This window comes from Chiloscyllium plagiosum, chromosome 3, assembly GCF_004010195.1.
Source record: "Chiloscyllium plagiosum isolate BGI_BamShark_2017 chromosome 3, ASM401019v2, whole genome shotgun sequence".
In the NCBI taxonomy this organism is placed as follows: domain Eukaryota; kingdom Metazoa; phylum Chordata; class Chondrichthyes; order Orectolobiformes; family Hemiscylliidae; genus Chiloscyllium; species Chiloscyllium plagiosum.
In genome coordinates, this window is record NC_057712.1 from 113866072 (window position 1) to 113884294 (window position 18223).

Here is an 18223-nt window from a genome sequence, read left to right on the forward strand (position 1 = left end):
TTTGTAATGACAACCATACTCAACTCAGCCCCCGACTCCCTTTAATTGTTAGGATATTACTCATGTCTTCTACTGTGAAGACTGATGCAAAGTACTTATTAAGTTCTCCAGCTATTTCCTTATCTCCCATCACTAGGTTTCCAGCATCAGTTTAAAGTGGCCCAATGTTTACTCTTGCCTGTCGTTTGTTTCTTAAGTATTGAAAGAAACTTTTACTATCATTTCTAATATTACTGGCTAGCCTACCTTCATATTTGATGATTTGGAGATGCCGGTGTTGGACTGGGGTGTACAAAGTTAAAAATCACACAACACCAGGTTATAGTCCAACAGGTTTAATTGGAAGCACACTAGCTTTCGGAGCGACGCTCCTTCATCAGGTGATGAAGATAATTACCTTTATTTCAGGTAATTATGAGGGCATGAGAGAGGAACTGACGAAAATAGATTGGAAGCAGAGCCTAGCGGGGAAGACAGTAGAGCAAAAATGGCAGAAGTTTGTGGGTATAATTGAGGACACTGTACAGAGGTTCATCCTCAAGAAAAGAATGATTATCCAGGGAGGGATTAGACAGCCATGGCTGACAAAGGAAGTCAGGAAATGTATTAAAGAAAAAGAGAGATCCCAACAGTATCCCTCTGGAGCATATGGGAAAATGTGAAATTGTCCATTGTGGCAGGAAGAATTAAAAGAACCATATTATCTGCATGATGAAAGATGCAGAGCTCTGAAATGCAGAGGGATATGGGTATCCAAGCACATGACGTGTAAAAGTTTACTATGCAGACATAGAAAGTAATTAGGAAAGTTAATAGAATGTTATTGTTTATTGCAAGGGAAACTAAATAGAAAGGTGGGGAAGTTATGCTTCAGTAATGCAAGGCAAAGGTGAGACCACATCTGGAATATTGCAAACTCTATTGGTCTCCTTATTTAGAAAGGATATAAATGCATTGGAATCAAATCAGAGAAGGTTTAGTAAACTAAAATCTGCAATGGGTTAGTTATCTTTTGAGGCAAGGTTGGACAGGTTAGGTTTCTATCTGGTGGAGATTAGAAGTGATTTGATTGAACCATATAAGAATTTAGTGGTCTTAAGATGGTGGATTTGGAAAAGATGTTTCCTCTTCTGGAAGATTCCCATAAGTGGTGGAACCAGAGCCTTTGGATATTTTTAAGGCATAAATTCCTGATAAACTAGGGGGTAACAGATTATTGGGATTAGACAGGAATGTATAGTAATCAGATTAGTGCCGATCCTATTGAGTGATGAACAGCAACATAATGTCACTTCTTATCAAAGCCCACCTAGGAATGCCAATTGTTGCGTGTAAATTACCACAAGCTACCTTTAATTCAGCTACCTATTAAGAAATCTCACAATCAAATACTGAAACAATTACTTAATTTTATTGCAAGTAGTAACCAAAATAAGACCCCTCAAGTAAGCAAGTCAAGTCTCACAACCCAATTTAGCCATTACCTGATTAATTGTGGAATTTAGCTACAATTCCAGCCAACAGTTTCTGTTTCTGGATGTGTCTAGTGTTTGATCCTTGTGCTGTGTGGGTCGTTGGAGTTCTGCATATACAGTTTTCTCTCTTTTGAGTTTGTGGTGCAACATTATTAATGATTCTTCATATTTTTTCATCCACAATATTGATAATGTTTCCAGAGTCATCAGATCTGAAGCTTGTTTTGTTATCACAAGTAATTCCCCTGTTCCTTGTCACATTTGGTATTAGCTATCTTTCTGAAAGCACAACTTTTCCTGCAATTAGCCCTTTACTTCAGGACATTTCTTCTGCAGCAATCCTAATTAACATTTGTCATGAGGCAGTAGATTATCAAGCAATGTTACCTCCTCTCTCCCAGGAAACAGCTTGTTAGCGATGCTTCGACTACTTCTTCCCAGGAATGGCTAATTAGTATGTTGCTTTTAATTCCTTTAAATTAGTTTCTCCTTGTTCGTTTCATCTCGAGAAACAGTTTATTCCAGAAAGAGTTATTGCTAATTCTTTCAATCAATGAACAGTTATTAAAGTTCTGAAGTTTGCACTATCACACAGCGAAGTTTCCCTAGGCTGGCTGAGATGGCAGATCGGACCTCTGAGGAGAGATTGGTTCAAATGCCCTGTGTTCACTAGAGTTTAGAAGGAGGAGAGGGGATCTGATTGAAGCATATGTAAAATTTAACAGGATTGGACAAACTGGATGCAGGGAGGATGTTTTACCTGGTTAGAGAGTCTAGAACCAGGGACACATTCTCAGGATATAGGGTAAACCAGTTAGGACTGAGATGAAAAAAGGTAGTGACTCTGTAAAATTCTCTTCCATAGAAGATTATGGAGACCAAGTCACTGAATACATTCAAGAAAGAGATAGATAATTTTTTTAGATTTTATTGAGGGGTGTTGGAAGAATGAGGGAATATGGCATTGAGATAGAGGATCGGCTATGATCATATTTCATGGCAGTGAAAGCTTGAAGGGCTAAATGGCCTATTCCTTCTCTTCGTTTCTGTGTTTCTATTTAAAGGGCTTAGAGAGCTGGGTTGTGGGGAGTCCAGAACTAGAGGGCATAGGTTTAGGGTGAGAGAGGAAAAATGTAAAAGAGACCTAAGGGACACCCTTTTCACACAGAGCGTGGTACGTATATGGAATGAGCTGCCAAAGGAAGTGGCGGAGCCTGGTACTATTGCAACATTTAAAAGGCATCTGAATGGGTATATGAATAGGAAGGGTTTGGAGGGATATGGACTGGGTGCTACAAGTGGCTCTAGTTTAGGTTGGGATATCTGGACGGCAAGGATGAGTTGAACCGAAGGGTCTGTTTCCGTGCTGTACATCTCTATGATAGTATGAGAGCTGGAGAAGATTACAGAGAGACCATGGAGAGACTTGAAAGCAAGAATGATGATTTTAGTAATGAGATGTTGTCAGATAGGGAGCCAGCGGAATCAGCAAGCAGAACCTGAAGGGTAATTGAGAATTCAAGCACATTTACGTGCAGGCAGCAGTTTTGTAATGAGTATGTTTACGTTGTGGGAAAAAGGGCTATAATCCCAATGGCACTCAGGTAGTCAAGACTAGTCATCAGTAAGGCACCAGTGAGTGTTTCAGCAACAGAGGGCACTGCTGAGGCATATGAGCATATGAAATAAGAGCGAAGTCAAGTATTTGGCCCCTCAAATCTGTTCAGCCATTGAATAACACTTTGGATGGTCTGTTTGTGTTTCAAATTCTATATTCCCATCTACCTCTAATAACACTTGATTCAGCTGCCTAACAAGAATCGATCCACCTCTGTCTTAAAAATATTCAATTCCACCATTCTGAGGCAGTTTCCAAGTCACACAACCTTCTGAGAGAGAAAAAAGCATTTCCTCATCTCTCACCTGAAAGGGTGATCCTTAATTTTAAAACAGTTTCCCTCTAGTTCTGGACTAACACAAACAGAAGCATCCTTTCCATGTCCAACTTGTCACGACACAGATGGAAGTAAATGATATTGCTGAAATGAAAGTAGACAGTCTTGGTAATGATGCATACATATAGTTAAAATCATGTCTTGGGTCAATGTTTTGGTGAATTTAAGACTATTTCTATGGGTGGAAATAGAGGTTGGGTAAAGAGTTTGTAATGAAGTCCAAAGGCAATGACTTCAATCTCCCCAAGATGTAGTTGGAGGAAATTTCTACAGTTTTATTATTTAAACATTGGACAAGCAGTATGGAATATTAGGGACAATAAGTGGTTCAACGAGATGGTGGTGAATTAGAGCTGGTTGTTGTCAGTATATATTTCTCAGTAATATCGCCAGTTGATAGATGTAGGTGGATGTATGAATATTCCAGGACTGGCAGCTATACAATGGGAATAACATCTCCTTCTCTCTTCATAATGCCTATTTGCTCATCACCCTGGCAACCAATCTCTCCCATGATGGGCAGAAAACCAGTTGGGCCAGACAGCCCTGGCAGTAACGAAGATGTTGCAATCTGTATCCAAGGTACCAGGCCTTAACTTCTGGAGGGATACAACTCTGAGCATTTAAAGTGCTTATCTGCTTCCGTATGCCAGTACTTCTCTTACCACTTGATGATCTCTCACAAACTAATTGACTGGAGATCTCCTATTCAGTGGGATGGCTATAGGTAAAGATCAAGGTTCTCAGTTAATTGCTGATTCAGTACCTTATACTGACACTTGATTTCTCTGTACTCTTTATTGTGTTTTATCACTTCACATTGTGTTCTATGTTCCTATTACTAGCTTAGCATCTGTACTAATTGAAAAACTGATTCGTCTTATTCAATTTTTTCTGAAAGTCACGACCTTAATGAGGCTGTGCATTTTAACTTGCCACTACCTAAAATTAGAGCTGAAAAATGTGTTGCTGGAAAAGCGCAGCAGGTCAGGCAGCATCCAAGGAGCAGGAGAATCGACGTTTCGGGCATAAGCCCTTCTTCAGGAATGAGGAAGGTGTGCCAAGCAGGCTAAGATAAAAGGTAGGGAGGGCCGTTGGGAATGCGATAGGGAATGCGACCTCCTTCCACCTATCGCATTCCCAACGCCCCTCCCCCAAGTCCCTCCCCTCTACCGTATATCTTAGCCTGCTTGGCACACCTTCCTCATTCCTGAAGAAGGACTTATGCCCGAAACGTCAATTCTCCTGCTCCTTGGATGCTGCCTGACCTGCTGTGCTTTTCCAGCAACACATTTTTCAGCTCTGATTTCCAGCATCTGCAGTCCTCACTTTCTACTACCTAAAATTATAATGAAGAAAAGAGTTCTTCTTCCCTAAGTTGGTTTAAGTCTTGCCAGTGTTTATCTAAGTATAAATTCTTCTCTTCAGGGAAAATCAAAGTTACTGTTATTCTTCTGATGCCTCCAATGTGAAGTAAATAACACAGTCTTGTCCCAGATGATCTTCCTACGATGATATGTTCTCATTTTATTCAATAGCAGGGCCACCATTATTTAAGTCCTTTAAATGAGCAAGGGAAATTGAAGTACAGTTATGGGTCAGGCTGTACAGATACTTCTCTTTCAATCTGTTATCTCTTTCAATCTGTTTTATCCAGCTTAAGGAATGAAAAATATACAATAAAATATTCAGTTTGGAAAATGGTTGTGCTGTTTTGCATTGTATATTTTCTATTTTAACCACAATATTTAGTAGAGGACATTATTCATTAATTTTGTACTTAGCTGTACTTACAAACAAAACTTCAAACATCTTTGCTACCTACACTATACTGAAACTTATTTGATTTTCTGACTGACAACATCTGCTTACCATGCTTTGATCTTCTTGTTTCTAATAGGTGCCAGTCAAAGCCTTGGGAGGAAAGCTCTATGTTCGGATCTCCGTACATATCTATAATGAACTGGAGCAGTACCAGAAACTTGCAGATGCAGTTGAAGAACTGACACTAGAGTAGGCTGGGGACAAACCATATAGTATTCTAACTGTCTTCTTACTGCTACACATCTGATTATACTATTGCCTTAATCAAAAGTACTATGTATAGAATTGACTTTTGACGATATTGACAAAAGGTAGTTTTGTTTGTAAAACCAGCAGAGATCCAGTATTATAACAATGCCCAATGGAGTAATATTCGAGTCATATTACAGATTAATGGGATAGATTAGAATTGTGAAAACTGAATGGATTTGTGTTTTTATCAATGTGCTTTTGCAGCTTCTGAAATGTCCACTGCCGCCTGTGGTAGATTAGCTTTAAAGAGCAACAAAAGTAGTTACATGGATTGGACTGAAGTATTTGTAGTTTGTCTTTTAAAGATGCCTTATTCATAAATGGAACTTTCAAGGGAAAAATCAATCCTAGCCCCTGAGTTTGATTAACATCAATCCTTGTGGTATATGTGGAAGATTGTTTTAGAGTCACTGACCTAGAAATTCAAAGCCTTTCAGGAGTTGGAGAGGTAGTGCAGGGTATAAGCCCTGCCCAGAATTCTGAGAGCTGGGCATCACTGATATTTAACCTCAGGCTTCCTTGTCATAGAGTTGGAAGGTACTTTAACCTGTTGGCAAAGAAAACACTTGAAGTGAAAAAAATCAGCCCACTGCTAGCTCCAGAGCGGCCCTTGTGTAAGTAGGTGTAGATGTCAACTCTGGATGGTTTCTGGGGGTACAGGAGGGGTGGGGGAGGCACAGTGGTAATTGTTGTCACGTTTCTGAAAGCAACTGAATGGAATCTACAAAATTGGTCAGTCAATGTGCCTCCACAGTGTTACGACACGGGGTAAGCCCTTCTGCTAATTTAAACCAGAGTCGAGAGTGTGATACTGGAAAAGCACAGCAGGTCAAGCAGTATCCAAGGAGCAGAAGAATTGAAATTTCAGGCATAAGCCCTTCATCAGGAATGAGGCTTGTGGGCCAGAAGAGCTGGGAGATTAATGGGAGTGGGGTAGGGCTGGGGGGAAGGTAGCTGGGAATGTGAAAGGTAGATGGAGGTGGGGGTGAAATGATAGGTCAGAGAGGAGGGTGGAGCGGATAGGTGGGAAGGATGATGGATAGGTCAAGAGGACGTTGCTCTCTGAAATGATCTGCAAGTTGGTGTCCTGTCTCCCCGATGTAGAGGAGATCACATCGGCTGCAACGGATACAGTTGATGACGTGCTTGGAAGTACAGGTAAATTTCTGTTGGATATGGAAAGATCCTTTGGGGCCTTGGAGGGAGGTGAGAGGGAGGGGGAGATGTGGACACAGGTTATAAGCTTCTTGTGGTGGCAGGCAAAGGTGCAGGGAATGGGGGTGGGTTGGTGTGGGATTCACAGAGGGAGTGGTCTCTCTGAATCGCAGAAAGGGATGCGGAGAGAAATATATCCTTAGTAGTGGGGACTGTTTGCAGGTGGCGGAAGTGGCGGAGGATGATGCGATGTATCCGGAGGTTGGTAGAGTGGAAGATGAGGACCAGGGGAGTTCTGTCTTCGTTGTGATTGAAGGGGTGGGGTTCAAGGGTGCATTTGTGGGAAGTGGAGGAGATGCGCTGGAGGGCATCGTTGACCACATGGGAGGGGAAATTGTGGTCTTTGAAGAAGGAGGCCATCTGGGATGTTCTGTGGTAGAATTGGCCCTCCTGGGAGCAGGTGCAGTAAAGGTGGAGGAGTTGGGAATAAGGGATGGCATTTTTACAGGAGGCAGGATGGGAGGAGGTGTAGTATAGGTAGCTTTGGGAGTCGGTGGGTTTGTAGTAAATGTCCGTGTTTATTCAGTCGCCGGAGATGGAGATGGAGAGGTCCAGGAAGGACACCTTCCCACCCTTCTGCTCCACCCTCCTCTCACGGAATAGCTCACCTCACCTCATAATCTGTTAAAGTATGAGTAACAGAGAACTACCCAACTTCCACTATTTGAAGAAAAAATTTAACACTTTATTCTTTAACTCCAAAAGAGAACATTAAACTACAACTATCTACACTGTAAACTTCCTTAATCTTAACGATATGTCTACCTTCCACTCCATAACAATATACTGATGTGATAAAACCCTGATTAAATTTTCAAAAAAATCAAGTTTCAAAACCAGCCCAGCTGTGTCGATTCGCCTGTGTAGATTCCTGAGTGATCTGCTGCAGAGTTTTCATATGGTAAGATACCTTTCAGAGGGAAGGTCTGTGGGCAGTATGGATGGTGCCCTTTGTCCCTCTGACTAACTGTTCAAAATGCCTGATTTTTATATCCCAAAATATTGGATCGTCTCATTGGTTTCATGTCATCAAAACAGTAAAATCCAAATTCAATTGGGTTTTAGTATCTTGAGACATAGTTTAAGCTAATTGGCTAAATTTGAATTGTTGCAGAAACATAACAACATAGCTCAGCTATTTGTTTTACAGCCAAATGTTACATTTTAATATTTTCCAGTACACTCTGCCTGCTAGGTGCTTGCCAGCTTTCACTCTCTCTTAAAGATACAGTACACCCCTACAACTTCATAACACCTCCCCCCTTAAAAAAAATTAACCATCATAATGAAAAGGTGGCTTCATTTTTTTTCTATTTCTTCATCACATTACCATGACATACATAGGACATTAACCTAAGTTCATATTAACTTCTGCGCGCACACACACACACATATACAAAACATTGGTATCTATTCAATCTCATTATATTTTATCAGTTAAATCCGCGATAATGCATCTGCTATTACATTGTTACAACCCGCAACAAGTACAATTTGTAAATTAAAAGTCTGTAACAAAAGACTCCAAACAAATAATCTCAAATTCTTCTCTTTAAATTGTTCCAAGAATGTAAGAGGATTGTGAGCCATGTACACAAACATCTCTGACGCATTATTAGTGACATAAACATTAACATGTTGTAAGACCAGTACCAAACTCAACAATTCTTTTTCGATCATAGAGTATTTTTTTCTGGTGGGTGTTGAGTTTCTTTGAAAAGTATCTAACTGGCAGTTCAATTCCATCATCATCTTCCTGTAGCAGTAGAGCTCCACCTTCTATGTTGCTAGCATCGATTACAACTTTGAAGTGTTTCAAAAAATTTGGTAAAGCTAAAACTGGTGCGGTGGTTAATACTGCTTTTAAATTGTCAACTGCATCCTGGCATTGTTCTGTCCGCCAAAAGTTTGTGTTCTTCTTTCGCAAATCTGTTAACGGTGCCACTGTGCTGCTGAAGATTGGAACAAACTTCCAGTAGAATCTGCTTAGTCCCAAAAATCGAAGTACCTCTTTCTTCGAGGTTGGTTGTGGAAATGCCTCAATGACCTTTGTCTTTGCATTCCTTGGGGTTAACCTTTTGTCACCTATGTAATGTCCCAAGAACATCACCTCTGCCTTTGCGAATTCAGTTTTGTTTAAGTTTATTACCAGGTTTGCTTCTCTTAATCATTCAAAGAGCTCTGCCAACTGTACATTGTGATCTTTTCAGGACTCACTAAATATCACTACATCATACAAATAGACTGCACAGTTTGTTAATCCAGCTACAACTCTGTTCATGAGTCTTTGGAATGTGGTGAGTATGTTCTTCATTCCAAAGGGCATCACTTTGAATTGATATAGCCCATTTGGGGTTGCAAACACACGACATTTCTTTCACTTTCTCTGATAAAGGTACCTACCAATAACCACGCAGTAAGTCCAACTTAGTGATGTAACAGGCTTGTCCAACTTTCTCTATACAGTCCTCCAATCTCACTATTGGGTATGAGTTTGATTTCATTATGGCGTTGACCTTCTGATAGTCCACACAAAATTGTTGTCTCCCGTCAGGTTTGGGGGCTAAGACTATCAGCAAACACCACTCGCTCTGACTCAGTTTGATGATATCTTCGTTGAGCATTGCCTCCACTTCCTTCTTGACCTGTCTGTCTTTGAAAGGATTAAGCATGTGGGAGGGAAGTGGGGGGGGGTGTTTTATCGAACCAGCATTCCCTACATCTACCTCATGCATAATAGCATTAGTCCTATTCATCTTATTCCTGTATATGTCCTCATACTGCTGTAACAAACCTTTCAACAGATATTTTACTAACCTGTCCCACTCCTCAAGGACTTCCTCATTATTGTATTTTGAGGCACATCAGATTCTACAACATCCACATGTGATTCCTCACTCTGCGGGGCAGTAACTAACACTTGTTTCTCCAGTTCCTTCTCTTTGTTCTAATAAGGTTTCAGCATATTCATATAACATGTCCAATACAGTTTTTTTCCTATCTGGCATCTTTACCAGATAGTTCACCTGACTCAACTTCTTCTCAATTTGATAGGGACCACCAAACCTGGCTTTGAAAGGATCGCTTATCACTGGGAACAATACTAATATGTCATCCAATGGGAAAATGTCTGAATCTCAGAATTTTTATCTGCCACCTGCTTCATTCTATGCTGTGCCCTCTTCAGGTGCTGTTTAGCAAACTCATCTATTTGATTTAGTCTTTCCCTCACCTCCGATACATAATCCAAGTGTGAGATCTCCAACTTCAGTTCTGTCAATTTCTCTTTAAGTAATTTCAAATTTCACTTCATGTCCGAATATTAACTTAAAAGGAGTAAACTGAGTAGAATCATTTGGGGCATCTCTAATGGCAAACAATACGAATGGGATACCTATATCCCAATCATTCGGGTAATCCTGACAGTATTCTCTTAATTATGGTCGTCAGGGTCTGATGCCACCTTTCTAAAGCTCCCTGAGATTCAAGATGATAAACACTTGATTTAAGGTACAGTATACCTAGGCTATCCTTGACTTTCTTAAACAGTCTAGCAGTAAAATTAAACTCTGACTGAATCTCTCTGGGTAGCCATACTGTGTAAAGAAAGATACTGACTCCTGTACCACCCTTTTTGCCCTAATGCTCTGTAATTGAGTTGCCTCCAGAAATCTGGTAGACACATCCATTATGGTTACAATCAACGAGGAGAAAGTGAGGACTACAGATGCTGGAGGTTAGAGTCGAGAGTGTGGTGCTGGAAAAGCACAGCAGGTCAGGCAGCATCAAAGGAGCAGGAGAATCGACGTTTCAGGCTTAAACTCTTCATCAGGAATCAGGAAGGGTTTATGCCCAAAATGTTGATGCTTCTGCTCCTTTGATGCTGTCTGACCTGCTGAGCTTTTCCAGTACCACACTGTTGACATCTGTTATGATTAACAAGTGTAAGTTCCCACTTATGGTTCTCAGGAGGGGACTTACACAATCAATCATAACCCGCGTGAAAGGTTTTTCGAATGCATGAATTGGCAACAAAGATGCTGGTTTTATTACTGCCTGTAGTTCACCTACTATTTGGCATATGTGACACATATGGCAAAAGTTAACGACATCCTTGTACATTCCAGGTTTTTGTATCTTAGCCTCAGTCTTCTGTACCCCTAGGTGATCTCCTACAGGTAGCTCATGTGCTACTGTAACACTTCCTGTCTGTATACTACCAACAACACAATCTGGTGCACTTCAGCCCATTTCTCCTCTGCACTAACCTGCTGTAGTTTCCATTTCCATCTTAGGATTCTATTTTTAGATAAACCTGCTTCCATCTGTCAAAATTTCAAACTCAATATAAGTCTGACCTGGTTCCTTCTTTATGTTTCTGAACCTCTGTCTATATGTTTCTGGTACCAATTCATAAACACACAAAATAGCCTGTTTGACATCTGCATAATCTCTTGACCCCTCATCTGACAGCACAGCAAATATCTCACCAGCTCTGCCTACCAGTTCAGTCTGAACTAGCATTACCCACTCTATCTGCCTAATCATTTTTCAGTTGAAATAAAGAAAGCTTTGACATCTTTCTCATCAAAATCATATAATCCCTACAGCATGGTAACGGGCCCTTCAGTCCTACAAGTCCACACCGAACCTGCAAAGAGTATCCCAACCAAACCCATTCCTCTACATTTACCCCTAACCTACACATCCCTGAGCACTATGGGCAATTTAGCATGGCCAATTCACCTAACTTGCACATCTTTGGATTGTGGGAGGAAACCAGCGCACCCAGAAGAGGCTCGAGCAGACCTAGGGAGAATGTGCAAACTCCACACATGCAGCCATCTAAGACTGGAATCAAACCCAGGTCCCTGGCACTGTGAGGAACAGTGCTAACTACTGAGCCACCAAGCTGCCCTGAGGCAGTGTGGCAGTGTTTTAACATATTTGTATATATCACTACCTTCTCATTTACTCTCCATCCTGTTATCTTGACTTTCCTGACTAAGTTGCAATTTCTGAAGTTCAAACTCTCTCACCATTTCTCTCTCTGTCCTCTCTTTTTCTCTCTCCCTTTCTTCTCTTTCTCTCTTTTTCTCTCTTCTCTTTCTCTCTGTTCAGCTAAGAACCTCCTCTCTTTTTCCTCTCTCTCTCTTTCTCTGTCTTTCTTTTTCCTCGCTCTCTTTCTTCTTCTCCTCTCTCTTTCTCTTACTCCCTTTTTTCTTCTCTCTCTTTGTTATCTTCTAACTCAATTTTCCCTCAATTTTAATTTTATTTTTTCTAATTCTACTGCACTTGTCTGTTTCTCTAACACACCTAAGTGTTTGAGTAATTCCCTTACAATTACAGCTTTGTTTTTGTCCATGGTTAAACCCAATTCTAACCTCATTGCTAATTCTAAAAGTAAGGTCTTTTTCTTTCCTTCTGAACTTTCATGGTAAATTTAGGAATCATCTTCAAACCCCAGAACCTCTTTAGCAATTTTAAGAGCCATTTCTCTCACTTTTAATTTAACCAACCACAAGTAACACAAAATTAAACAAATTGTCTCACTACGTTTTATTTAAAGATCTAGGACACTAATCAGCAAGTGTTTAAATCTGCTGGGATCTTATGTGTTCAAATCCGTCCAAATCTCAGACTGGATCTGTCTAAACCTGTCCAAATCCCGGATGAGCCCCCAAACTGTTACGACGCAGGGTAAATCCTGCTAATTTAAACCAGATACACAGAAAAGCTCACCTTGTCTCATAATCTGTTAAAGTATGAGTGACAGAGAACTACCCAAATTCACAATTTAAAGAAAAAATTAACACTTTATTCTTTAACGCCAAAAGAGAAGATTAAACAACAACTATTTATAACTCTAACTCTCATTTCTCTTAACAATTTGTCTACCTTCCACTCTATAACAATATACTGATCCGATAAAACCCTGATTTAAATTTACAAAAAAATCAAGTTTCAAAACCAGCCAGCTGTGTCAATTCTTCTCTGTAGATTTCTGAATTGTCTTCAATCTTCTGCTATGCAAATTTTTCAGATGAAAAGGTACCTTTCAGGGAGAGAGTCTGTGGGAAGTCTGCATGGTGCCCTTTGTCTCTCTGGCTAGCTGTTCAATATGCCTACTTTTTATACCCCAACATATCGAATCATCTCATTGGTTTGATGTCAAAACAGTAAAATTCAAATTCGATTGGGTTTTAGTATCATGGGGCATAATTTAATCTGATTGGCTAAATTTGAATTGTTATGGAAACATAGCAACATAGCTCAGCTATTTGTTTTACAGCCAAATATTATATTTTAATATTTTCCAGCACACTTTGTGCCTGCTAGGTGCTTGCCAGCTTTCACACTCTCTTAAAGATACAGTACACCCCTACAACTTCATAATAATAGCTTCTGAACTTCCCAGTGGTACTAATTACTTCAGTCAAAGCTGTGTGTCAGGGAAGGGCAGGAGCAGCAGTAATTAGACTTGTTCTTAAAAGGTGAGAAGAAGGATTAGTTTTGTTTTTGATCTGTGAGGGAGATATTATGAAGGGCAGACAGGAAGGGGAGTGAAGACTGCAATCAGATAATCCATGATCTATATGGCAGATCAGGCTGGATGGGTTAAATGGTCTAATCCTCCTCCTATTTCTTATGATCACTTTTATTCATGATGACCTGGCTCCATGTTCAATGAACCTCCTTATGAACATACAAATGAGGTGCAGCAATAAACCATTCAGCTCCTCAATTCTGCTCCACCATTCAAAATGATTGTTGCTGATCTGGTTGTGTTTGCATTCCACATTCTCATCTACCCCAATAAATTTTGATTCTCTTGCATAACAAGAATCTATCTCCCTCTGCATTAAAAATATTCAACGAGTTTACCTCCACCACCTTATGGGGAAAAGATCTCCAAATTTGCACAACTTGTCTAGAGAAGAAAATTCTCCTGTTTCCTAAAAGGTGACCCATAATTTTTAAGCAGTGCCTTCTGATTCATAACTCACCCACAAAAGGAAACATTCTTTCCCATCCACCTTGTCAAGACCATTTCAATCAAGTCATCCTTCATTCTTCTGCACACCAATGGAAACAAGTCCAATCTGATCTACCCATCCTCAAAAAGCAACCCACTCATCCCAGGTGGTAATCCAGTAAAGTTCCTCTGAACTGCCTGCCAGATATTTACATTTACATCCTTTCTTAAATAAGGTGACCAAAACTGCACACATTATTTGAGATGTGGTTTCACTGAAGTGTAATATAAGTGAAGCATAACATCTTTACTTTTATATTCCGTTCCTCTCATAATAAAGGATAGCATTTCATTAACCATCTTAATTAATTGCTGCACTTTTTGTAACTCATGCTATAGAGCACCAATGTGCCAATATATTTCAGAATTCTGCAGTTATTAATACTGTCTTTTGCTTCTTCCAACCTTCGTGAACAACTTCACAATTTTCCACATTATATTCCATCTGATGGGGAATTGGTTTAGCTCAGTTAGCTGGATTGTCGGTTTGCAGAGCAGTGGGACATGAACAGTATCTCAGGTTAAATTGCCACCAGTTGCTTCTCTCTCTAATAAGAGAGCAGCCCTATGGTCTGGTAAGACTATGGCAACACAACAACTCCATCTGCCAGCCTTTTCTCCACTTAGTCAAACCATCTATATACATTTGCACTCTTCTTTGTGCTCTCTTCACAGCATTCTTTCCCACTTATCCTTCTGTCATCTGCAAATTTACTTTCTAATCCCTCATTTACTAATCCCTCCCATAACAAAGGGACTGTACTTGTCACATTCTACCAATCAGAAAAAGATTATTTTATGCATGCTCTCTGTTTTCTGCCAGCCAGCCAATCTTCTATCCGTGTTATAATATTACCCTCATGCCATGAGTTTTTATTTTCCACTATTTCTTTTGCTGCAGTGCCCTATTAAATACCTTCTGGAAATCCAAGTACATCTACAGGTTCCTCTTTATGCACAGTGTATGTTGCCTATTCAAAGAATTCCAATAAATTATTTAAACATGGTTTCCTTTTCACCAAACCAAGCTGATTCTCCCCAATTAAGTTGAGTTTGTCTAAGTGCCTGACTAATTATCAATTCAAGCACTTTCTCACACAGATCTCAAGCTAACTGGCTTATAGCTTTCTGTTTCCCTCTCTTATTGAACAGAGGAGTTCTATTTACTACATTTCAATCTGACAGAAATTTTCCAGAACACCAATGAATCTACTATCTCATCAGCCACCTTTCTTAAGATTCTAGTGAGCTGCCTTCTTGAACCACCGCTGTGAGTTGATCCACAATGCCCTTAGGGAGGGAATTCGGGATTTTGACTCAGTGACAGTGAAGGAATGGCGATATATTTCCAAGTCGGTATAATGAGCGGCTTGGAGGGGATCTTAAAGTTAGTGGTATTTCCATGTATCTGTTGACTTTGTCCTTCAAGAAGGAAGTGAATGTGGGTTTGAATGGTGCTCTCTAAGGATCTTTGGTGAATTTCTGCAATACATCTTGTAGATAGTACACACTGCTGCTACTGAGCATTGGTGGTGGCAGGAGTGGATGTTTGTGGATGTGCTACCAATTAAGCGGGCTGCTTTATCCTGCATGGTACCAAGTTTTTTTGCATGTTGTTGGAGCTGCACGTATCCAGGCAAGTTGGGAATATTCCGTCTTGCGTTTTGTAGATGGTGGACAGGCTTTAGGGAGTCAGGAAGTCTAGGTCAAATAGAACCCATGATTTTAGATGATCTCGAATAGAAGATTTTAAGTGAAGGATACTGATCATGTTTTATACTGGTTAGAATATGTTGAGTAGTTGAAACATAGAATCACATGGTCATGGTCATTATGGCACAGAGAGAGCCCATGCACTGGAGCCCATACCAGTGTGTTCTCTGAAGTGTAAGGTCAGATCAGAAGCTGCTAGTCGAACCTTCATTTCAGCCATGCTAATAAGTAATATATAACTAGCTCATGGCTGCAAGAGGTGAGGACAACTAATGGCAGCTACAGTCGCCACAACAAGTAAAAGTATTCCTAGCCTCTGAGCTGTTCTTGTAGCCATTTGTTTGTGGTGAATCCAGTTGAGTTTCTGGTCAATGATAACCTTCAGGATGTTGATGGTGGGGGATTCAATGATGGCAACACCATTGAATGTGGTGGTTAGATGGTCTCTTATTGGTGATGGTCATAGCCTGGCATTGTGTTGTACCCACGTTACTTGCCACTTGTCAGCCCTAGCCTGGATAATGTTCAGATCTTGTTACATTTGAACATGGACTGCTTCAGTATCTGAGGAATCACGAATGGTGCTGAACATTATGCAATCATTGGCGAACATCTCCACCTCTGACATTGGAGTGAAGGTGGTTGATGAAGCAACTTAAGATGGTTGGGTCTAGGACACTACCCTGAGGAACGCCTGCTGAGATGTCCTGCAGCTGAGATAACTGACCTCCAACAATCACGACCAATTCCCAATGTGTCAGGTATGACTCCAACATTGGAGAGTTTGCCCCGTGATACCCCTTGATGTCAAGGGCTGTCACTCTCACCTCCCCTCTGAAATTCAGCTTTATGTCCATGTTTGAACCAGGGACTGTAATGGGGTCAGGAGCTGAGTGGCCCTGGAGGAACCCAAACTGGACGCCGCTGAGCAGATGCTGTTTGATTTTTTTCTTTATTTTTCCCCGATACTCCTGTTTTGTTTTCTTTTTTTCCCCTCCCCTACACTACCGCCTAACAGCAGTAGTGCTTTTTTCCCCAGCATCCATGTTGTGTGTGCGCGGGTGTCAGATGCTGCTTGATAGCTCAGTTTATGACACCTTCCACCACTTTGCTGATGATTGAGAGTAGACTGATGGAGTGGTGATTGACTGAATTGGCTTTGTCCTGCTTTTTATGAACAGGACATACCTAGGCAATTTTCCACATTGTCGGGTATAATTGTACTGGTCAGCTTAGCTAGGAAAGTAGCAAGATCTGGGCCACAAGTCCTCAGTACTATTGCCGGAATGTTGTCAGGGTCCATAGCCTTTGCAGTATCCAGTGCTTCCAACCCTTTCTTAATATCACGTGGGATGAATTGAATTAGCTGAAGACTAGTATTTGTAATGCTGGGGACCACTGGATAAGGCCAAGATGGATCATCCACTTGGCACTTTTGACTGAAGATTGCTGCGAAAGCTTCAGCCTTATCTTCATCTACTTTATGATTGCGATGCATGTTCAGATGCAGAATCTCTAGTTTCTTCCTTTTTGTTATCTTTGCACCAGTTAGTCCTGACTGTTGGTGTACTTTTAGTGTTTTTTTGTCTCTTTCTACCATTCTCTGACCTTCATTTCCAGTATTACAAATTTGCTTTCTTGTCAAGGACTGTAATCTTGAATTGCAACATCCACCCAATCATGAACCCTCACTCCCATTGTTTAGATTAAAGCACTCCCTACTCACCTACTTAAGTGGTTTACTAGAACACTACATGGTTCTACTGCTGCCAGTACAATCTCCCACTACTGATGTGAGTTCCCCACTTAGTCTTTGAGCTATGTTATTATTTAATTAATATGTGCCCTATACCAATTGGTATATGACTCAGAATAATCTAGAATATATTAGCTTTGAGATTCAGTTTAGTGCCTAGTTCATTATTCCCAAAGCAGGAAGAGCCTTTCTTAACACCAGCTAAGCTGCATCTTGATGCTTTTCAGTAAGTTCTGATGATGAATCATTCTTTGCTAGTCTGTGTGGGAACCATTCAACAGAATTTACCATATCATTTCTCCAGCAGGGCCTCGAGGATATTAAATATTGACTGATGGACTTGTGGTAAAAGGAGCTTTTTTACTTATATTTCTGCACAAGAAACAGATAGTACAGAACTGTCCAACTACCTGGAGCATTCCATGCCAATGTGGCCAGACCTATCCTTTGTAACACTGGGGACAGATGACACTTGGTATTTGCATACGGAGTCTCTATGCACAGCTTGATGCAGCTGCCCATGGTGGTAACCATTGAGATGAGGCCAATGTTATATTTGCATTTCCCTCTTTATCATTTGTAAATCGTATTCTGTCAATTCAGTTAATTATTGACTTCCAAAGTACATGTTAATCGTTAAATAAAATTCAATCATTCACCCCTTCTCCTTCTAATTGTCCTTTTGTGAAGTGCACTAAACATTTGTCTGATGATTTGACTTAGTGGTTTAGCTCAATATTGAGCAGTGTATGCATAAGTGCTTTGTGATTTGTACTGAGATGTTTGTAAAAGGCTGAATTACAAGTATTATCTGCCAGAATTTCAGATGAATTTTCCAAACAGCTGCTGCAAATTCCAGCAACAAAAAATGTATACGCCATCAGTTGTGACGCAGTGGCTGATTTATTTTTTGCTGTGTCAATTCACAGGTCCCTGTCTGTAAAGTCCTGGGAGTTCAATAATCACATTATTATGAATGAACCCTTTAAGGAACTGA

General features: G+C 40.4%; 1 protein-coding gene across 7 annotated transcripts in view; it reads left to right on the forward strand.

Moving 5' to 3' along the window:
* Positions 1–17899, forward strand: part of LOC122548449 (probable L-cysteine desulfhydrase, chloroplastic) — a 170259-nt gene extending 152360 nt beyond the window's left edge. For 6 of the 7 annotated variants that reach the window (XM_043687136.1, XM_043687140.1, XM_043687142.1 and 3 more), the window contains one exon: positions 5331–6368. In XM_043687136.1, coding sequence (XP_043543071.1) covers positions 5331–5447 — 117 coding nt within the window. In that variant the 3' untranslated portion in view covers positions 5448–6368. Of the gene's footprint in view, positions 1–5330; positions 6369–17533 lie in introns of those variants that run through there. The other variant, XM_043687141.1, reaches the window with a different exon arrangement.
* The last annotated feature ends 324 nt before the right edge of the window (positions 17900–18223 follow it).